Source organism: Poecilia latipinna, unplaced genomic scaffold (assembly GCF_001443285.1).
Source record: "Poecilia latipinna isolate Pla-1442-1.1 unplaced genomic scaffold, P_latipinna-1.0 Scaffold1508, whole genome shotgun sequence".
NCBI classification, from domain to species: Eukaryota; Metazoa; Chordata; class Actinopteri; order Cyprinodontiformes; family Poeciliidae; genus Poecilia; species Poecilia latipinna.
This window is the reverse complement of record NW_015114124.1, coordinates 81,516-104,229: the sequence shown is the minus strand read 5'-3', so window position 1 is coordinate 104,229 and position 22,714 is coordinate 81,516. Positions and strand designations below refer to the sequence as shown.

The 22,714-nt window shown below is 39.3% G+C and overlaps 2 protein-coding genes and 1 long non-coding RNA gene across 3 annotated transcripts in view; all 3 read right to left on the bottom strand.

Moving 5' to 3' along the window:
• LOC106963223 (ras/Rap GTPase-activating protein SynGAP) overlaps positions 1-8,346 on the bottom strand; it is an 18,547-nt gene extending 10,201 nt beyond the window's left edge. The window contains exon 1 of the mRNA XM_015058012.1: positions 7,909-8,346. Coding sequence (XP_014913498.1) covers positions 7,909-7,966 — 58 coding nt within the window. The 5' untranslated portion in view covers positions 7,967-8,346. The remainder of the gene's footprint in view (positions 1-7,908) is intronic.
• A 4,306-nt stretch (positions 8,347-12,652) lies between these two features.
• Positions 12,653-18,835, bottom strand: dipk1b (divergent protein kinase domain 1B). Its single transcript, XM_015058016.1, has 5 exons — positions 18,182-18,835; positions 17,077-17,211; positions 15,195-15,302; positions 14,799-14,975; positions 12,653-14,681 (listed from the first exon to the last, which is right to left on the bottom strand). The coding sequence occupies exons 1-5, from the start codon at positions 18,245-18,247 to the stop codon at positions 13,869-13,871; spliced, it is 1,299 nt and encodes a 432-aa protein (XP_014913502.1). The 5' UTR covers positions 18,248-18,835; the 3' UTR covers positions 12,653-13,868.
• Positions 18,836-20,013: 1,178 nt separating this feature from the next.
• Positions 20,014-22,714, bottom strand: part of LOC106963227 (uncharacterized) — a 6,081-nt gene continuing 3,380 nt past the window's right edge. The window contains exons 2-3 of the long non-coding RNA XR_001428151.1: positions 20,683-20,767; positions 20,014-20,285 (exon numbers count right to left, since the gene is read on the bottom strand). This is a non-coding gene — a long non-coding RNA (uncharacterized LOC106963227). The remainder of the gene's footprint in view (positions 20,286-20,682; positions 20,768-22,714) is intronic.

Below are 22,714 nucleotides of genomic sequence, written 5' to 3'. Positions count from 1 at the left end.
CGTGGTTTGAGGGCGGGGGGAAAAAAAAACCGAAAAAAAACCTTTGAGCAAAAACAAAAAAAAAAAAAAAAAAAAAAAAAAAAAAAAAAAAAAAACATTTACCAATATGCACTTAAAACTAAATTTAGGACGTTTCTAGTTGCAGTTTTTCTCTCTTTTTTTCTCTTTTTTTTTTGGCCAAGTCTCTATGTAATGTGTAATTGTTGCTTGCCCGTTTCAAATAATACCAATTAAATTTTCTTTCTAACCTTTTACCACGGTAAAAGTCAAATAAAATCTACCGTAGCAGTTTCTGCTAAGTCATTAAGCTCTGACATCTAAACAGATGCCTTTTTTCCCCCAAACCATCTGTTAATGTCTAATCACCCTGTTTCCTCCCCTCTATTTCTTAACAGCGTTGACTGAAAATTTGAGAAATTACCTTCCTCCTCTTTCTGTACCTTTTCGGTTTTCACATAGTTACAGATAATAAAATAAGAAAACGCAAAAGTCTGATTAGAGGAATGAAATCAACTCGTGTGCAGTACGGTGAACAAGTATATTTAACTTACTGCAGTAAATGAAGACGAGCTCATACGCGTAGAGAGGCATCGTGGGGGCAAATAACACCCCAGCTGGGTGTTTATGATAACAATGCTTGTTATCATAAAATCCAACAAATGAAATCTATACAATTTAAATCATGGGGCTATGGAAAGTGGGTTATGTTTGAAATCATAAAAAAAATAATAATAAAAACCAGAAGTTTGGCTTTGTTTGCATTTTCTGTGGCTTTCTCTAAGGATGTCCGTCTTTATTTTTGTCCTCACTTGTTCTAAAAGTAATTACACCAACAACTGTGTTTGTGGAGAGATTTACACCAATGTGATCCAAGATTTAGAGCTCATTAAATATATATGAAGTCTGACTTTGCAGACTTTGTTGTTTTATTGAAGGAAATCAAATTAAAAATGCGAAGCAGAGCTCCGTCAAGTCAGCGGACTTCCGTTACTCGCTTCATCTCTTTCTTGTTTATCTCTCTCGTTCTCATAATCCTCGAGCTTTAGGTTTAGCTGATACTGTATAGCGTAATTTAATCAACATGGGGATTATGAACCTGTCTCCACAGAAGCTCGGTAAAGAGAGAGAGCAGCACGTCATTTTCAAAACACGACTTCAAGCTGATCTGCAAGAAACTCGTCGTGTGCATTAATTTGACGTAGAATGACATGGTGATGGGTTTTACACATCTGTGAATAAGACTTAAGATGTAACCTTAAGGATTTCTCAGCGCTTAAATTATTTATTTTAATCTGTCCTTGCTGTAGCTGTCAGCGGTACGGGCCACCGTTCTTACTGCCCATTTGTCTGAGGCATATATTACTGTTATATTATGCTGAAGAAATACTGGCAGGATTTATGTGTGGCACGCTACGCCATTATGTTTTCATGTATTGCTTCAGATTTATTTAAGCTGTAAATAAATATAGGGCTGCGATGGCAGGTATAACGAGCCAATTAAAGCAAGCGCTAAAGAGGTGATTGATTTTTGAGCAAAAGCATCATCTCTGCAGAAACGAGCGGCGTTCTTTGAACTGGGATTCATAAACACGGGTGGCTTCGGAGACACGGCGAGCTCTGCGGCGTTGTTTCGAGGTTACAGTAGGGGGTGCGCTCGTTGAGCCCCACGGAGAGATCGATGCCATGACTGAGTGTGTGACCGTCTTAACTAAAGCTTTGACACCCTCCCCCCACCAAAACAGTGAGATTCCTCCCCAATAACAATCCATAGATCGTCAGACAAGGAATTACTGAGGTAAACAAAAGCAACTTAAAGTCAGGAGTAGAGATAGGAAGGAGGAGCGAGCTTCATTAGAACAATACAGGAAGAATATCAGGCCAAACAGACCTTGACCATCCTCCTTTTATTTGTCACACCATCGGCTCAGGAGATGATGCTGATCCCTTCACATCCTTTTCTAGTCCATCTTTCGGAGATAAGATGCAGATGCCATCTTGATTGAACGAGAACAAGGCAGGAGACCCAGATCCCGTTAGACCTGGATGGGACGAGCCATTTGGGAATCTGGAGGACATCCTAACCCGGGAGAAGGTTCCGGTGCTGTGGAAGACTTCCTCCCTCAGACAACTCGCCCATCAGAATTGCAGATGAGTTGCTCTGACGTTACACATAAAGAAGGTTCTAGAGGGAGTCGTCCTCTTGTTCCACTTGAGTGAGGGAAGAACCCCAAAGAAGGGAACTCTGCTTCCACCATAGTGTTTTACTCTGTCTGCGCAGGGATTTGCAGAAATGCTGCAAATGTATCGGATGATGCATCCACAGTTGTCCGGTGTATCAGAGGTTCACACGATGCAGAGTACAAAGAGTTAGGGCAGCTCTAGAGTCTACTGATGAGAGATATTGTCTTGTAATAATCGTTTGCTTCTTCAACGTTGTCCAATGTGGTTTGATGGACCAAAAATAATCAATGAGAACCAAAGAAGTCCATCATTATGACAGATTAAATTCAGTCAAATTTACTTATGTTTTTGGTGTCAAGCATAATCGGAGTATTTCATATACAATTCATGAATGTTGTCATTTCACATGCAAATGATCAAAATGAGAACTAACGAGGCACAACTAAGATTACTAGATTGCAGGAAATGATTCCAATACAATCCCTTGATGTGTGTAGAATATGCACCAACAGGCATTAGTGTGACAACTACACAACCATGCTTACATTGAAATAGGAAGTGGTTATTTTAGATTTTTTTTTTATTGTGAAGTTATTATAGGTAACAGTTTTCTCACCTGAAGAAGATAGATGTCACATCACAGTGAGTTTTTGTAAATTTGAAAAAAGTCCTCAGAGCGATTGATACTAACTTCTAGTCAGATATACTGTATATTCTCAGTTTTACCTGACTTTGATGCTGTTGCATCCCAAAGGCATGAAGACGTTTGTTCAGGTTTTAGGCCATCACTGTTTGGTGTAGTGTGAAGTTTTATCTTGCAAATGTTTATTTTACGTTAGAGTCATTGAAGATGACATGTTCCTTTGTTTTTCGGATCTCAAAGTTGTTTGAAAAACTATCCGGATGGTTAACTGGTTCACTGAATCTGCTGTTGAGACTCAACAGATACAGTGTGTACAGCTTGATGGCTTCCACCGTCTGTGCGATGACAGATTTCTACTCTTGGTAAAGTGAACTTAGCAATAATAAAACCTCATTTCAAAAAATAACCAATCTAACCCTTACAGTCGTGTTAAGCTTTTTCACACCCACACAGGTTCAACTCGTCTTTGTGTTTCTCTCTCGGTTTCCTGCATGCTGCCCACTTGTAAAACTGTTTGTGCGTTCACACTGACTTCACTGAGCAGGTAAGGTTGTTTTTGTTTTATTCATTTTTGTTTATCTGTTGTTTCAATAGAAGTATTTTTGCATTTTCTGTGGCCATTTTTTCCACACTAATATTAGCTTTCATTATTGTGATCCCACACAAATTTAACAAAATGTATCCCTCAAATAACTACAAAACATATTGGTACATTTACATCTCATGGGAAAGAAGTTATTTTTCTTTGCTAGCTTTTCTTCATGTTCCTCACTAAAAAGTGTAGAATTATTCAGCAAATACCACCATTACATATTTATCTGTCATGAAGTTATGTTACTTACTTAAATAAATGGTAACACACATCTTTCATTTGTTTTGATGTAGGTTTGTTCCGTGTTATTCCTGATTGTGTCTCAAAAGGTTATAAAACCAATATTGTCACCATTTGGGCCATCCAATCAGATTGCAGCTAGGTGCTCCCACCTAACTTGGATTTTTATTTGCATGTACCAACAACTGTGCCATTATGCTCCTCTCCCTACTTTAACTTCTGACTGAGCGGATCAATAACTGGGCAATATTAGCATTTTATCCCTCCGTCAATAGCTGTGACTAACAATGCAATAATAAGCTCCGGTTTAACAGGTTGGACTAGAGCACTTATATCTGGTATTGACTTGATGTAAAAAGCCAAAATGGATTTAAGTCAATAGTCCGAGTTCGGTGGAGATGCTTGTCCAACATTTTATTTGAAATATTTCAGTTTAATGCCCACTTTGGTGAGTGAACCCTAGTTGGCACTCTTAAGAAAGAAAACTGAGGGCTTACATATAAACTTTTTTTTATATATTACTGGTGTTACTTTCACTGTATTTGAAAATGCTCTGGAAAATCTGGAGGTTAATATCGACTTCCCATCACATTAAAGCGTGCGCACCCACAGTGAGACTCCTACAGAGTATGGATTTTAGCCTCCTTGCTCACCTGAAGCAGAAACTTCAAGGAAGCTTTGAGGTTTTTCACAAGCCGGTACAAGTCTGTTGACCAGAACATTTCTCATAGACAACATTTGCAGAATTTATTTTTAAAACCTAATGTTTTTTTGACGTCTTTAAGTATCCGAGTCGTTTCGCTTGTTGTGTCATTTAAACGTGACCAAAGTAAAAACTATGCACAAGAATTCATTTACAGCAACTTTTATTTTTGGAAAAGAAAAAATGATTTCCACTGCTTCTATAAATTACAAATGCAATCATACTGAAAACGGTGAAATAAAAAAAAAAGTGACTAAGTCTTTATAGGATTTAGAATCATCATTTCAGTTCACAGACGTTGAGAGTTTGGAGAGAACGCTTTGATCCAACATGTCCACTTGTTAAGTTCTCTGAAAAACAACTGAACTGTGAAAACCAATGGACAAAAAGACACTCTGCATGCAAGACTGTGTCTGAACGTGATGAAGGCTGACTAAACAGAGGGAAAATAATGATGTTCTCGAGAGGGTAATTACTGAACAACAAAAACTTTGCAAGGCAATATTTAAAAAAAAAAAAAAGAAAGAAAAAGAAAAGAAACAGCACAGTAACCGCTGGCATAAAAACCAAATTACGTAAAATATGACTTAGACTTCAAACAAGTGATGCTGTTTTTTGTTTTTCCCTTGATTTGACCCAGTGTGTCATTTTCCTAATATCTCTCACTAAGCAAAGAAGTTCCACAGGGCTCAGCATTAGGATGATTTCTCATTGGCCCTAAATATAAATGTGTTTTGGGATAATCCGTCATATTTTGCAGCCAGTTTTCAACAGATTGCACATTTACCATACATTTTTCCAATCTACCAGGGCGTTTACATTTCTTGAGCGTCATTATCAGTGAGAATTTCTCATTTAAATCCAAGATTAAAAAGACTTGTCAGTAAATTGGAAGATGGGTTTCTTTTTTAAAAAAAAACCTTGTTTGTCACTTCTGCAAAGTCTAGCTTTTTTTTGGGTTAGGAAGATTTGTATGAAATGTAAAATGTATAATAAGATTAAGTAAAAATAATATGATTGTGCTAAAAATCATTTAAAGCAAATAAGTCATCATGGCCCAATGGTTTAAAACCAGCAATTATTCATATGGACACATACAAAAAAAACAAAAAACAAAAAAAAAAACAGTGATTTGTAAAGTTATGATTGACTCATTATAATAAACTATAATAAGCTGGTATTAGGGAGTTAATTTGTCTGGAATCAGCTTAAGACATCTTTACCATATCAGCAACAGATGCCATTCCTTTAATTGTTGTTTCTTTTGTATTTGTTTCAGCCAGCTGGCCGAATATTCACAGCAACAGGTGGTGGAGGGGCAGCATATATCTCTATGGAACAAAAAGTCAGGAAAAAATTAAGCACTTTCTCTGCCACCTCGTAAAAAATTGAAACTGTAGGAGTGGCATGATCAAGTTTTTTGGCTGTTTTTAAACAACAGCGTCACTTTGGATGTCATGTGAACGTCTTCAGTGGAAAAAAATAAAAAAAGAGTTTAAATATCCAACCCAAGGGTAAGTTTAAGGCAGTTTATTGCCTTTACAGTCAAATTTCTAATGAGAATTTGCATCTATTTTATTATTAGGGTGATATCACGATAGCTCTACCTAAAAACGACGCCGTTTCTGTCGGATACCTCAACACCCATCAGAAGTAGCTCCACGATATACAGCCTCATTACATATTACAGTTCCCGGACACGGGCGGCGTGTCGGAATCGCGCCGACATGTCAGTCAGTCAGCCGTGGAGAAAAACTGGCAGCTACATCATTAAATCCGGTCCAGGTATCCTTCAGTTTAACAGTGGTCTGAGAGGCCGAGGATCTAAACAGAAACAATACATCTGGGTTCGGGTTTTTTTATTTTTATTTTTTCCCCACTATTGTGTAACTCAATTTTACTGTGATACTCTAAACTATCAAGGCAATTTAATGTGCCTTCAATTAGACTTTATAAAATCGAATTATTTCATTCAAACGTTATGCAATCGACCATCACAGAGTTGCATCTTATCGTAAGGAGAAAAGTGAAGCTTAGGAGTTTTCCAACAAACATTTTTACCCAGGATGACTGTGTAATAATATAGCTATCTGTCAAGGCTACTGAGGTTCACCAGAGAACATTGGTGAACCAGTGACGTCACAAAGACCAAGCAGCTCAGCAGGCGGGTCAGGGATGAAGCTCCAGAGGGATTTATACCACAGGAACCTCAAAGTTCAGTTTTGGGAGTCAATGTCCCACGGCTTTTAGATCTGTGTCCGGTTTTGTACTTCTGAACCGATTACATTTCTGCAAAACGTGACTATTTCTTTTTGGTGTGTTGAACCCACAATCTAGATAACAGTTTAATTTCACATCATTGTCGACCACAAAGCATGTGGAGGAAATAAATAGAAAAAAAAAGAGATCTGGTCAGACGATAACGAGCTTGAACTTTTAGCCCAAATTGAAAATGCTGTGTGTGCGCGCGTGTGTGTGTGTGGTGAAAAACTAAAAGTGCATCTCATCCTAAAAATACAGTGAAACACAGTGGTGGCTGCATCATGCTTTGGGGATGTTTTGTTTCATCAGTGATGAAGATTCAGGCTGACAGTAACCCTAAATGTGCAGCCTTACCTACAAAAACAGCACGTTAATGTGGAAAGAAAAATAAAAAAAATAAATAAAAATGGTCCAGTTAAAGTAACATTTTAAATTAAATTCAGAATCTGAGGGAAAACTTTAAAAAAGCATGAGACTGACTGAGCTGCAGCGCACAAAAAGTCACTATTTAGCTGTAAAAGGGGAAACGGGAATTTTCAATCTGTAAATATATAAAAAGAAATAGTTGTTTTTTTCGTATTTTACAGTCATGGAAAGATTTGTGCTGCTGTTAGACTAGGAAAAAAAAAATCAATCACGTGTGTAATTGTAGTGTGCAAAAACAGATATATCTGGAGAAGTTGGAAGGGTATAAATTATCTTCATCGCCGTCTGTTTGGTGATGAAGAGCCATTGATTTGCACCGTGTACTTCACCAAGAACAAAAGCGAAGCAAATCCACGTATTGCGGCTGAGCACTTCCATTAATCAATCTGCCTCACTGTTCAGCCGAGATTACAGAGAGAGGCAACCTGCATCTTGTTTTATGATCGCCTTCATCTCGGAATTAAAGCTTTACGTTACGGCGGCAAAACTACAGCAGATCTGAGTTTAAAGAAATTGTTCCTAAATAGGTCACGAGAACCAACTACTCCCCTCATCCATATGGAGTTTCACAGCTGGGCTTTAAGGGACCAGCCAGTTGTAGTAACAGCAGCTACTCCACTTTCAGCACTACCATATGGAGAGAGGCGCAACAATAACAACAAGCATTATCACCTCCTGCAGACCACATGCTCTCATAGGTATGTGTGTGTGTGTGTGAGGAAAGGGGGAGAAAAAATGAACACACAGATTCAGATAGAAGATTAAACAAAATGTCACACTTCAGAAAAATGGATAAGAGGATGCTTAAATATGAAAAACATTTTTTTTTTTTTTTAATGGAAAGATGACAGATTTGCTTACCTGAAGGGGAATACGAAAACATGACTTCTTCTTGTTGCTGCTGCTGATGCTGCTGCATCTTGAGTCCTCGCTCCTGGGAGTGAGGCGACCAGCGAGCCGCCCTCGCTGCGTGTTGTGGTGACGGAAGTCTGTGGAGCCGCTCGGGGGGAGAGACGGCAGCATGCGCGTAAACACCAGGGCCGGGGCGACGAGACGGGAAGGGAAGGGAAGCGATCCTCCCAGATTACCTTGGAAAGTGACTGCAGCCGCCACACTCTCAGTTTCTCTCATTCTTGTTCTCGTTCCCTGCTGGGGTGTGTGGGGAGGGGCGGGCTGAGGGTGGGGGGGGGGGGGGTGATGTGAAAGCACATGCAACTGCGGATGGAGATCTTTTGACGTGCACGCAGAGTCAGGAGGCATGGGAGGAGCGAAGGGAGCCGGAGGAGGTGCCGAAAGGAAGGAACGAAGCAATTACCTTTTCAGTGTAGCCTTACTCGCTCTGGCGTTGAGCCGTCCCTCTCCCCCTCCCCTCCCCTCCCTCCTCTCGGTAACCTTGCGGGGCGCTGCACGCTGAACCAATTCGGAGCTTACATGCACTACATCAAGTTTAAGTCTGTGTATGACAGATCCAATCTTCTGGGAATTTGCGGAGCCGAACGGCAGCAGGCCAGCGTGTCTGCAGAGAGAACGCATCAGAAATTCAGAAAAAATAAAGAAATGAATTAAAAGCAGTCAGCTGCAGGAGTTAGCAGGTCAGGAGGAGTGTTTCAGTTCCAACAGGGGTGCAGCGTTCCTAAGACACTAGAAAATGGAAGACCTGCATCATATGCATTCATAATGGAGGGAGAAAAGTGTGTCACGAAGGGTCAAAATGAGGAACTGGGCAGTTAGTTATGTTGGGATACACAGAGCTATGGATAAGAATGTCTGTCCCCTTAAATAGTTTCTTCTGTGTTTTTGGTCACATTTTTTTAGAGCTCATTAAAACAAATGGCTAAATCCAATCTGGCCTTTATGGAACAGTAAAGGCTCCACTGCATAAGCAGGTACTAACCTGGCATCAGTCTTCTGCCTCAACTGGCAGCGAGTGGCTCCCATCTCCGTGGAGAAAATCTGCCCCACTTTTCTTTGCAGATTTGTTTTAATTCAGACATATTGGAGGATTTATGAGCATAATCTGTCTGTTTTAGGTCATGTCACGGCATGTAGATCAGTCATTTGTCTGGACTTTGACATTTTAATAACGTAATCAAAAGGCAGATGATGTCGTAACTCGGAAGGCAACGTAAGAAGCCAGATAATCTGTAAATGCACCAAAAGTATAAAGACCTTTTTTCTTTCTTTCTTTTTGTGACATGTCTTACCGTCTGATGAAATAAAGTGCTTGGGTTTATTGACAACAGATGCAAGACAGTTTTAGACTGGTTTAGTTAGTAAAGTTAAGAAAATAAAAACATAATGCGGTGTACGCAAATATCTGGTTTTAGCTGTATAATAGAAAAACAAGAGATCAAATTTCAATAAAGAGATTTACCTATGCCGTCAATCAAATTACAAGCTTTAGATGTTTTTAATGTTAAGATTACAAAATGCACACAAAGCAACTTAGGTTAGAGGGTGGTAGAGAAACAAAACCCAAAAGACAACGACTAAGGAGTACCAAGACTTTTAAAATCCAGTTAACAAATCGTTCACTTTTGGTAGCAATACTGCAAAGTATAAGTGAGAGAAAAATCTGTTAAGTCTTCAGAAAAGAAACAAAATTAAACCAGAGACAAAAACCTGGCTTTGTTGGAAACTTACACTCAATTAGAAAAGTGTGAAAGTAAAAGAAGAAAGTACAAGACCACATTTGTCCAGGCTGTGCCGCTCACACTTAAAGAAAAGCCTGGACAAGCCTCATACTGGAATAACATATCTGAAATGACAAATCATATTTTACTTTCCTTTCATGCGGTTCAGAAGAAAAGTTCATTTTGAAGCGAATTTCCTTACAATAATAGAAAAACCTGTACTTTTCTCCAAGTATTGGAGTTTCATCTCCAATACTTGTTCTATATGTCTTTCTCCTAGGAATCGACTGACTCAACAAAGTCAAAAGATTTCTTTCTTCCCCTTGGCTCTCTTCTGAACTTCCTTGACCTTCCTCAGTCCGTTCATCAGCTGTGTTGACAGTCTTATCACTGCACGTGTACAAACTGTTCCAATTCTCTTTCTGCAAAGGGATGCGATTTGTTTGCGAGTCCCGTCATGCTTATTCCTTTTGGCGACTCAATGGATTAATTTGCAAAGGTTTTGTGAATACAGTCAGTCTGTTTGACAGAGGACAATGGTTCACAGATGTCTGCTGTATTTTCAATATCAAGTCACAAAAAAAAAAGGCCTCCATTATGAGCAAATGGAAATTCATCATAAGCTATAAATAGTGTGATAATAAAAGAACAGGAGCCTGGCATCAATTTTTTCTTCTTCTTTTCTGCAGGTACGACATGCGTCTGTGCAGGACGCGTGTGTGGTTGACGGTAGGGAGTTTGGCCATTGTGTGGTTCTTTCGACGGACATTCAAATAATTTCTTCCTGACTGATGTCGTGGCTGGAGGTAGAGGCGAAGAAGCAGAGACGATTTGCGTGGTTCTAAGCTGTCCTGGCGCAACAGTGTGCTGGAGAGAGATGTTCACGGTTTCTATGGAGCCAGTCACTATCTCCACAGCACGGGATGCAACGCGGACAATTATCAGGTTCTGCACCTTTGTGTTTGTTTGCTTCACATTGTCTTCCTCTTGTCAGCTGTGGACAGGTGGAGGACCACCAGGCAAACATAAACTTATTGGCTCCTCTTCATTTTGTTTGCAGCCTCTGCATTGTGTCCTTTAAAGATGATTATTTTACTTGTAAAATGAATAAATATGACGGATTTGAATCCAGATCTCTACATAATGAGATTTTAGGTAGCAGAGTGAGGAAATGTGTTATGTCTGCCCTTCAGTAGCATAACTAAGGGTATATTTCTGTGCTGAATCTGAAGTAAATATCGTAAAAACAAACAAAACTATTTGCTGTAATAAGTTAATTATAAATGTTCAGGTTAATGTCTTACAACCTGAAAGTGATTTACATCGTTTATCTTACTGTATGTCAGGTCCAAATGTGGTACAACACAATTGTACTTGTTTCGGTGAACACAAACAGCGCCATCTAGTGAACATTTACTTAAACAGTACTTCACTCCCAAATAAATCTTTTTCAAAAGACCTTTTGTTTTGAATGAAAAAAATAAATAAAATCTTTTTATTTTTTTTCGAAATTGTTCGTCCATTTTCTATATCTTTCCTCCAGTATTGACTTTTGGTGTCATAAACTGAGGGTCATTTAGTTAGTCAGTGTTTGCTTATTGTCATGTCATCTATGGCGGCCTCTGGTGGTGTGTTTTATTGTTGCACGTAATTTGCTTTTGCACTTTTTTTTAAATCCAAAAGTTCTGATTAAACTTTTGCAGCATTTTATGTCACAATTCAGATTTTGCAAAGGATTCGGGAGCCGAAATCATTTGTAATTAAGGCGAGCCTTTAAAAAAAAAAAGAAAAAAAAAAGTAATAACAAAACCGCGAGTGGAGAACATAGCGTGAACAACAGAAGTCAGCAGGAAATGGCAGCGAATGAGAGACTTTATACTGGGGAGTTGACTACTGACAAAATACAGGTGGGTGATTAGAGGAGGCGCCAATAAACATCAAAAAAGAAGAAGAAGAGGAGGCAAACAGGCAGAGGGAAGGAGAATAAAGAGGAGGGGAGCAGATGGGGGTATATGGGAAGAAGGTTTACTACGCCAAGAAACCTGAGCACAAAAGCGCAAAGACCATGCAAGGATAAAGCAAGAAACCAAAAACAAAGGGCTAAACTGATTAGGCAACATCCATGTTGATTTAAATGAGCAATACAACAATAATCAAAATAAAGCAGATGAAAACCAAAACTCAAACACTCAGTGATGCTGACAAGCTTCATGGAGATACTGAGTTCATTTCCCATTGACTTTGCACTTGTCCACACTCCACACACAGCCACTGCTTTAGTGACCATGCAATCAAACAGAAAAGCTGCCTGTCAGTAACCTCATAGACAGTGTGACAAGGGTATTTGACTCCAGTCCTCAAGGCCCGGTGTCCTGCAGTTTTTAGGCGACTACCTGCTCTAACAGACCTGAATCAAATGGCTCAATTGCCTCCACAGTAGGTAGTCCTGCTGGTGACATGTTTTTATTTTTGTCTGCAATTAAAAGTTTGCAGGACGCCGGCCATCGAATTGAATAACCCTGACTTTTGGAGTGTTTTCAAAATATAAGCTCATATATGAACTTTCTTTTTTGGTAGGCCAACAGTTCTGTATTAAAAATCCTTATTGAAAATCATGCATGGATTCTCATCATCTGTAAGGCATAATATTCAAAATGATCAGAAATAAAGGGTTAAAATGTGTATTTCTCTGAATATAGTACATTTGTTTTAATTTTTTAAGCTGAAATGGTTAAAAAAATGTATATGGTATTCTACTTTATTTAGATCTATATGTTAATCCTTAAAATAGACGCACAACTTTCACCATAGATAAACATAATTCACAGGCATTACCAGCAATAGCACAATCCCAAGAGGACATGACACTAAATGAAACTGTAATGTGCTGTTCTATTTACTTCTCTATGAAAGACGGTGGTGAAAAATAAAACAATAAAAACTTAATGCCCACTGCAAAATTTATTTTCACCGGAAATAAGTCGTTTGAACCAAACTTGAGTTTATTTTCTCATAGCCGTACATCTCCGATCTGTTGTGATCAGCGTCATTTACAGAAAATAAAACCGATTCTTATCCGTGCACAAACAAAAAGAACAAAACAATAAATCCAAGTTGCTTTATTTTAAAAACCAAATTACATGTAGAACCAAAGAGATGGCGTTTACGGGCAGAGTCCTGAGAATAGTGTGCAAATGGACGGATATCTGTCACAACTAACGAGTTGAAGAACAAACACAAAGGAGTCGTCCGTAAGGTATTTGGGTTCGTCGGTTCTCTCGATTCACATTATAAATTGCAGTTCACAGTTTTCAGTTACAGTTTTGTGAAAAAGTAATTGCATCCTATACCCAATAGCTGGTTGGGCCACCTTTAGTGGCAGAAAATAGAGCCAACACTGACGTAACTCACAAAGAACTTTTTTGATGGAATGCAGAACTTTAGTCCACTTTTCTTAGCAAATAAGACAATAAAACCTTAGTTTTGTTGTTTTAACCACTTAGAGATAGACTTGCTGGTGTTTTGGATCATTGTTCTGATGCATGACCCAAATGGTGTATTGTTTTTTCTGCATCGTCTTTGTCAGTTCATTTATTGTTCACCTTTTTGGTCTCATCAGAACCTGTACATTTTTGACTGACAAATTTTGTAATTTTAATCTCCATTGGTTAAGGCAGTGGACTTTATTGCCATGCCCTCTACTTAGATATTAATTGTTGGTGTGTTGCTGTTTTTATTATAACTTGCATTTTTAAGATTTTATCCTACTTCATGGTGTCAGACAGGTTTTACTTAAGTGACTTTTATTCTGCAATTTTAATCAGGCCTTTGTGTGAAAGCATGTAAAAATGTGATACGAGTCAATTCACAATTAAAGAAAAAAAATTATATTTTGACAAATTGGTTGAGTTGGATAACTTTTAAATGAACTAATTATTGAGAATTAATGTTATATTTAATAAAGCTATGTTTATATGATATCAAAATTTGATGATCTGAAACATTTTTAAGTATGACAAAACAAGCAAAAATAAGGGAGGGTATACACTTTTTCACGATCCTGCATCTCCAGTCAGTGATAATCACACAAATGATTGAAACGGTTACGCTATTTGGCAAAACTTTAGATTTTCTCTCGTTTTGTATATAATTCATGAGACAGAACAGCTGATTGTTTACGGTCTGCTTTCAGGAGTACTGTGTGTTGGAAATTTTCTTCCACAGTAATGTCTTCAGGTTGTTGAGAACCAACGAGTGGTGCACTTCCATCTGGCTCGCTAACCCACTGAGTGTCACGCAGGTGCGTAGCTGCTTCTCCAGATCGCCCCGCAGGTCTGATGGGGCCCCAAACAGCAGGTAATCCTGCAGGAGCATGCACACCTTGGCGAGGTTAGGCTGCACGACCTCCGTGTTGCACTGCTTCACCAGTCGATCGCACGTGGCGGAGCAGTCTTTGCCGTAAGTGCAGTCCGCGTTGTTCTCGCACCGCCGGCCCTTCAGGAAGGCCCGCACCACGGCCTCCGACGCCACGCTGCGCAGGTTGGCCATCTTGCAGTCGTACTTGGCGTTGTAACCCACGTGGTGGGGGCTGGCGTCACAGATTAGGAAGCTCCCATAGGATCCGTGGAACACCTCCTCCACGAACTCCAGCAGGCCGATGGTGATGCGGGCCCTGCGGGGCCAGGACGGCGCCAGCCAGTGGTTCAGGCCAGAGCTGAGGGCTTCCGGGACGACCGCCTCCAGGTAGTGAGGGACCTCCAGCCTGTAGAGGGAGCTGTGGCTCACCCTTTCTGTCACGTACAAGTCTCCACAAAAGCCCAGAAGCTTTGGGGTGTGCTCCTTCTCCTGCAGCGCCACCATCAGGAGGAACTCGTTGATGTGAAGCAAAGCCCAGATGGACTTGGCCTCAGCGAGAGACACTTTGCCATCCTGGTTGACGTCAGCGAGAGTGATGACTCTGTCCACCAAGGCGCTCAAAGACGGTTGTTCCCCGAGATTAGCCTTCAGAAAAGAAATTGGACGCTCAGTAAGAAAAAGAGCACTTCAAGAGCTCTTTTCCTTCTGTGCGTCATTAGAATGGCTTCTATTTTCAATGAAGTAGTTTGACGTAAATGGTACCTTAAGAAAGCTGTGCAGCATCTCTTTGAATTCGTCCATTGAGGTTCCACGAGTCGGCTTGTCGAATAAGCTCATTTCCGGTCTCGGCAAAGTCTCTGGGACTCCATCTATGTTCACCGGATCCTCAATGCCACATTTGATTACCACCGGCCTGTCCTTCCAAAGTCCAACGTAGACCTGAATGAGTAAAATCAAAACTAGAGTTAGTTAGAAATATGGAGAACATGTTGAAATGGTAGTCAACGTTTGTGTGATATACCCAAAACCGCATAAACTGTAAATCGATATGCATTTCTTAGCTGCTTAAAACTATTATTTTACAGACATACACAAAGATAAATTTTATCATATAAAAAAAAAAAGCATTCAAAAGCAAAAAAAGTGTTTGTGTTTTACCTGATGGGTGGAGGAGGTGGACATGCAGCGGTGCAGCGTCAGAGTTTTCTGATCACACAAGGCCTTACATGACGAGCCTGAAATGATGCCCCTTCTGTAGTGATCGCACTGAGAAAACAAGCAAAGAAATACCCAACGTCAGGCCACAGGAAACAGGAAGCAATCCCAAGTGAGCTAAGAAACATCAGCCATTTTAAGATCTCTATATTTACGTAGTCTATGAGGTCTACCAAACAAAAGCAACAATTCCATGACATTGTTGCCGTGTCCTCTTTTCAGCGGTGTCACTTCCTCTTAATGACCGTCTCACATTGCGTTTCTTCCCACAGGTCACTGATTCTGACCAAAACATATCGGTTTGACTGGTACTTGAAGTACGTGTGCAAACCTTTACATCGATTGGCAAATCAACCTACGGATCTCTGTGACCTCGACCAGGGTGAGAAACCGTTCAAGTCCAACCTCAAGAGTACAATTACACACAGAGTCAACCACGTCATAAAATATTAAATGAATAACGATGTCCCAGTGGAAAAGTTTAAATTTTCCAATGGCCTTTCCAAAAGCCTTGTTTTTCCTTCAAGTCTAAGTTGCTGTCATTTTCAGTCGCTTATGTTTTTTATATATATACATATATAAAACAGTCGATTCTGGATTATTTAGTAGAAAGGAAATTCCACAAATGAACTTATTTCCACAACTATAAGTGCATCAGCATTATTGGCGAAGATGGTAGAATCTTTGAAAAACAGTGATTTGTACGAAAAAAAGTCAAGTTTAGATGAAAAAGCTGTCAGTGAAAGTAAGTAAATAAGATGCATATCACTCTAGTATGATTTTTTATTTCTCCCCTTGTCCAATTGTGATCTTACTGCAGAAATGCTGGAATTTCCACCAGCTGGTGCTGAGGGCGGAGGTCACGTCACACATCAGAAACTGCACACTCAACCGAGTTAGAATTAAGGACAAGCGAAGTTTGTTGAGCCTGAACGAAACATGAGTCATACCAAAAGGAAACTTTTTTTTTTTTCTCCTGAGCCGTCGATGTCATTTCTCACTGCAGCAGCAACACACGTTTAAAGTTCAGACAGATAAAAGCAAACATTTAGAAATACCCTGGTGAAAAAAAAATACAAATATTTTATCTTTTAGTCGATTTTTTTTTTTTTTTTACGTAAAGCGTAAATTTGTCACCTAGTTATTAGAAAAATTGGAAACTACTAAGTTTTGAGTAAGATTGAAAGGAAATCATACCAGTCAAGCCTTTAAAGCAGAACATTTAATAATTTATGGATTTTTTTTTTTGGTGTCATTCTATATGTTGAATGGGGGATGGGTGTAGTGAAATGTTCAGTGATTGGTACAGATACATTAGCTCAAAATGAAGGGACACTCATTTTGTCCTATTTATTCCACTGAATCCAGGTACGTTGTTGTCCCTCCCTTTTTTAATTCCGTCTTATTTTTAAGACTCTTCTCGCCTACTTCGTGTTGCCAAACAGGTTCCAGTCATGATTTAACTGCAGAGGTTGGTTCGGATGTCTTTATTTCTCCATTGGAAAACAGAGTCTTGCATTGACTGGTTTTCTCCTGTTTGCACCCTTTCAAACTATTCTGCAACATTTTGGCAAAGCTAGCTAGTTTGCTAATTTGTTCTGAACAGCCTCAAAAAATCACATGCACATCGTCAAGGTACTTCTAAACGTTCCCTTTGTGAGCTCGACAAAACATCGGTTCATTCTTAATATGTGCGAGTGTGACCAAGACTATTCAGTGCAGCTAAGTGGTGTCATGAATGAAATGTCACATGCAAAAGCAAAATACATTCCTTTTTTTTTTTTTTTTTTTTTCTTTGAGAAAATACCAGTACGTGTTTACTTACGATGACCATTTGACACACGTGCCCGCGACACATCTCAGCGTACGAGGCATACTGCATGTAGACGATCCAGCTGATGATGAGAATGCCCAGCCAGGCAAGGAGAAGGTACTTCACCTTGATGGCCGGGAGCCGACTCTATGGAGCGCAGCAGAGGACAAAAAGGTGTCCGCTTAATTAGAAAGTCATTACAAAAGCTCATGGGAAGTAGAATGTATTGAAAGGCAACACGTACACCGCGTATTAATACTTTTTTTTTTTTCAGCAGTATTCATGCACTTGGAGCTTTTCCACAACATGTTACGAAACAGCCAGCATGTAATTTAGGTTAAATTGGATATTTTTCGCCGGAGTCTCTAGATTGGTAGATCTTACACGGTTGATTGCAAAGTGTTAGAATGACAACCAAAGGAGGTAGTGTTGCGTCATAATCGAGTTTGTCAAACTTACTTTTTTTTTCATTACAATAAACGTAATACTCAAACTTAATTCGACTACATCTAGCAAATAAAAAAAAAATAAGTTGGAGCTCCATTTTTTATTTTTATTTTTAGTGCATGGCCATGGTTGCTATTTTTTAATTTCTCACGCTTTCTCATCGCCATTTCTGGTTTCTATGACCTCGTAACCCCAGACTTGCATATTCGTTGACTCCCAAGTGGGGCCTCAAAACTCATCTTTGAAAACGTCTGAATCACAAACAGCTGAAATGCCGCTTCATCATTTCTAGCCAAATCAGTGCAGGCTCAAGGACTTCATAACGCACCATGCTAAAACTAATGCAGCAACGACGAGTCACAACTTCAACATTCTTTCTAAATAGACAACCCGTTCAAAATAACATGTTTAGCACAACAATTTCTATACTGGCCCCAAATAGTCTGCTTCTTCTTCTCCTTCATTTCCTAAACTGGGGCCCAAAAGCTAGCACTCTCTTCACTCTTGCCTGCATTTGCATCGTCTTTTTTTCTCTCTCCAGTGTTTGTGAGGTTGGGTTGGGTAGGATGAGGTGAGGGGGGTACTTTGCGACATTTTGGATGTATATCCACAAAGATTATCCAAAAATGTCCATCGAGTCTCTTTTTGTGTGTGTGTAGCAGGTACCTACCTGCAGGCCTTTAGACAGAGGGCAGAACAGCATCAAATGGACCAGTCGCCGCAGAGCCCTGGGCATCCTGAGCGGCAGTGAGGAGGAGGCAGCGGAGCGAGAAAGCGGAGATCCCCGTCAGATCACATCCTCACAGCGACCTGCACGCCATGCGGTCGCACTCATAATTATGACGCACTTTATGCCGCCTTTACATGTAATATGCCTTCTGAATTAGGGTAATTTTGGTAAAAAGCAGAAATATCCGGAGCGCGTCCTTGAAATAGAGGAACTTCAGCCTCCATAAGGGCTTTTATGGCGGCTGACATACATAAAAATTAAATCTCAAAGACAGAAGAAAAGGGATGTCTCCGCTTCCAAAAATAAAACAAAAAAAACCCTTATAAGCTAAAGCCAGTCTCTTCCTTATCCCATCAAAAAATAGCAACAATGATGCAGGCGGTGTGTCGCGCGATGCACTCTCAGCTCAGCTCTGCGCTCTTTTAAAGGGACAGGCGCCAAATTGTGAGAGGTGCTTTTATTTCCACCGACATATAATGGCGAAAGATCCATTTATTTCTTTTTATTTGAAGCGGGTTTTTTTTTTTTTTTTGTGGAAAAAAAGCATCGCCCTTACATACACGTACATATCAATAAATTGTCTAGCTACACAATTAAATTGAATTAAGTAAAAATCTCATAGACCTTTTTTAAAAAAAATAATCAATTCGCAACATTGAGTGATGTTGCAAGGGTTTTTGGTTGATCATTTTGATCATTATGAAGAAGTATCCTTACTCCAACAGACCGGGATCAGCTCTACAGAGGCCTGATAACGAGCCATTCATTTGATTCAGGTATGTTGAAGCAGGGATGCATCTGAAAGTTGCAGGACGGCAGCTCTCGAGGACTGGACTTGGGCACCCCTGCTCTAAAGTCTTGAGGCCCACATAAACAAAACTTCAAGATAACTGCTGTGTGCTTAAATATTATTTTACAAGTCAAACTAGATCAGTTTGTTTTTTACATTATGAACGTCCACCCCTCTTTTGAATGAGATGTCCTTCACAATCCTTTCGAGCCTGAGGTTTGTCATGTCAGGTGTGCACGTTCTCTTCTTCACGCGGCCCCGTAAACAGAACGTCTCCTTCAGCAACGACCTTGTGGTGGGTAGCGAGTCATTGACCGCTCTGGATAACTGCCATGTCAGCAGTCTGCGCAATTGTTGCAAAGTTTGGCTTTTTTGTTAGCTTTAAGCTACGACAATCGAATTGCACAGAAAAAAAAAAGTGCTTGAAAAATATCACTCTGCCGTCAAAAAAAGTTTGAGTCTGAATTCCATTATTGAAATGAATAAACATTTCAGTGGCATTGCAGTTTGTTGTTAAATATCTTTCAATCCACCAAGAGTGAGCTCACCATCCATTTTCTTTACACCCTTGTCCCTTAGTGGGGACAGGAGGGGTGCTGGTGCCCATCTCCAGCTAACGAACATTACACCTAGGGACAATTTAGATAAACTAATTGACCTGACAGTCATGTTTTTGGACTGTGGGAGGAAACCGGAGTACCCGGAGAAAACCCACGAATGCACAGGGAGAACATGCAAACTCCATGCAGAAAGACCGGGGCTGGGAATTGAACCCAGAACCTTCTTGCTGCAAGGCAACAGCTCTACCAACTGCACCACTGTGTAGCCCTGTGAGCTCACCAGTAAAACATATTTTGTTTCTTAAAACACTGAATACACTGAATTGATCATGCAAAAGGAAAACATGACAAGAGTAAAAATATATGAACTTTTTATTGATTTAGCATATATATATATATGAATGATAGATATATGTAAAACTATGTGGACTGGATTTACGATACTCAGGTATTAGGATCAAAAAATAGCAAAAAATCAGCTCTAAAAAAACTTCTGCCTATTGTAATAGTTTAAACACCAAATGATAACAATAATAATAATATTGATTTAACACACACAGTTTGAGCCGTCTTGCCGCTATCGCAGAAACTAATATCTACCGTTTTCCTTATCTCTGTGAATTTTCCACTAACACCGCTTTGCTGCTGTCTTCAAATGATTCTCGTCAGAACTGGAATCCATTTGGAAGAGCATCTGCGGAAACAGAATGAAAAGGGAAAATTAAAACTTTTCTGTTTCACATTCACAAGTATTGTCTTGGTTGACTCAAGAGCCTCAAGCTCATACCTGTCCCGGCCGAGGTGGACCATACCGAACGACCAGCTCCTGTTTTTTTAAAAAATTTTCTTTGATAAACAAAACATGAGTGGAAAACAATCAACAAAGAACATTGTTGCATCTTTTTTTGTGTGTGTGCAATAATTATTATCCAGCCCGGTTCCATACTCAAAACCCACTGAACAACGGGGGAATTAAGCTATCGAGAGCCTGTTTACTTTCCGCCCACCTAATGCGCAGCAGAGCCACTTTAGGCCGAGCTGCGTCTCAAGGGGCGACGGTGACCGTTTATCTACGGCCGTGAGCCAGTTACCGTTCAGTGAGATGCGGTCCTTCCACACCGGCTTCAGCGGTTCGAGTGAGGGTAAAGCGACGCATCTGCTTTACAGCACATTTCCCTGCAAGAGAAGCAGCAGCACAGCATGAGGAGATGCTTTCTCATTTAATAAAAGAAAAAAAAAAGTTATCATATTAGCTTGAGTTTTCATATTACAACCAACAACTTGGATGTATTCTAGTTCTAGTAAGTCACAATATATTGGAATTAATATGGCATTGACTGGTTGAAAAATTTATTTGACAATGATGGTGACAAATATATACTGCTCAAAAAAATAAAGGGAACACTCAAATAACACATCCTAGATCTGAATGAATGAAATATTCTCATTGAATACTTTGTTCTGTACAAAGTTGAATGTGCTGACAACAAAATCACACAAAAATCTTCAATGGAAATCAAATTTATTAACCAATGGAGGCCTGGATTTGGAGCCACACACAAAATTAAAGTGAAATGTTCCCTTTATTTTCTTGAGCAGTATATTTTACATGACAGATCAAAACAATAATTGTCCGTGGATAATTAAGAGAAAAAAATAAAACTAATTTTGTTCTATGTTCTCCCTTAAATAAAATCCACTATTCATCACGCTTTTTTTTTTGTGCTTAAATATAATAATTTTATTAATCAAATCAAAGCAGTTCTTGTCTGTGTGCTAGCAAGTTACATCGACGTGAAAATGTGTGGAACATCATTTAATTTTAAGACACACTCATTATTAACATTTCAACAGTTTGTTAATGTGTAGTTTTATCAATGGATTCTCGCACAACTGCCCCTTTAAGGTTATTCATTGTCTGGATGAGACCCAAATTTGCTCTAAACTAACACAGGGTGGTGGCAGCATCATGCTGTGGGAATGCTCTTTATTTGTAGCAAGTCGGTCAGAGCGAAATACAGGGTAAAAAGAAAACCTATAAAAGGTGGCAAAAAACGTAAGGGTTGTAATGTGAAAGAATTTTTTAAAGAAAGTTCAAGGGGTTCACATTGTTTTAAAGGCACATTACAGGAATTGTACAAGAATGCAAAGTATAGTCCCAACTGAAATCTAGCAAAGATCTAATGCACTCCGATATCCCTATAGCCCCAAAGAAATGAATCAATCAACAAATAAATAAGTTGAGAGTGATTTAGATAGATAGGGTTTTATTTTAAACCTGTATATGGTGCCAGAGAAGGTACTGGTGTGAGCAGTCTTTACATTTTATAATTGTAACAATGTTCTCTCACTTCTTTCCAGCCCCCAACCCCCATTTACGACAATAATCACAATGTGAGTTTCCACGATTGTAACCTTCTTTAATTTCTTATTTTTTAGATTGATTCGGATTCATTATTCCACAATCATTGCAACAAAAAAAACTAATAATAATAATAATAATAATAATAATAAAACTTTCTAAACATACTTAAATACGGTGGCGGACTGCAAGTCATTTCCTCTATTTTAAAACCACTGGGTTCGAAGGGGCCACTTCACTTCACTTCATATTTCTGTTCACATGGATTTATAAATAGGAACATTTTCAGCAGCCTCGTGCGGCATGGAGGTTATGCGCACACAGCAGCTAGTCGATTCTGTTACTAATTTAACAGGTGAAGTGATATATGCAGGTCTAAATAAAGAATAAAAATATGACCAGCTAAAAATAATTAATAAGTACACTTTATCCCAGATTAAGCAACCTGTTGTTTAAGTGTTTAGCAACAAATGTCCGATTTTCAAAGACAATACAACCAAAAGAGGAATTACTCCTGCACGACCAACTGTTGTACGTGAACAAACTTCGACTTTAACATTAATTACATGAATATAGGAAGGTTAAACAAATACATATAGATTGCGCGGACTTATAATTCTCAGCGTTTCTAGCCGGTATTTGCAACTACGTATGTCACTCTTTTAAGCGACGTGCTTATTGTGTTAAATGTAAATCTGCGTGAGTGGGGGGGGGGGGGGAAAACCGGAAATGTAAATTTTTTTTTTTTACCAGCCTACCTT

Excerpts from the sequence above, each read along its gene's own strand:
- dipk1b (XM_015058016.1), bottom strand. The coding sequence starts at position 18,247 with ATGCCCAGGGCTCTGCGGCGACTGGTCCATTTGATGCTGTTCTGCCCT. Across the intron at positions 17,212-18,181 it reads CTCTGTCTAAAGGCCTGCAG|AGTCGGCTCCCGGCCATCAA; the intron begins GTAGGTACCTGC and ends TGCGCTCCATAG. Across the intron at positions 15,303-17,076 it reads ACGTGTGTCAAATGGTCATC|TGCGATCACTACAGAAGGGG; the intron begins GTAAGTAAACAC and ends TTGTTTTCTCAG.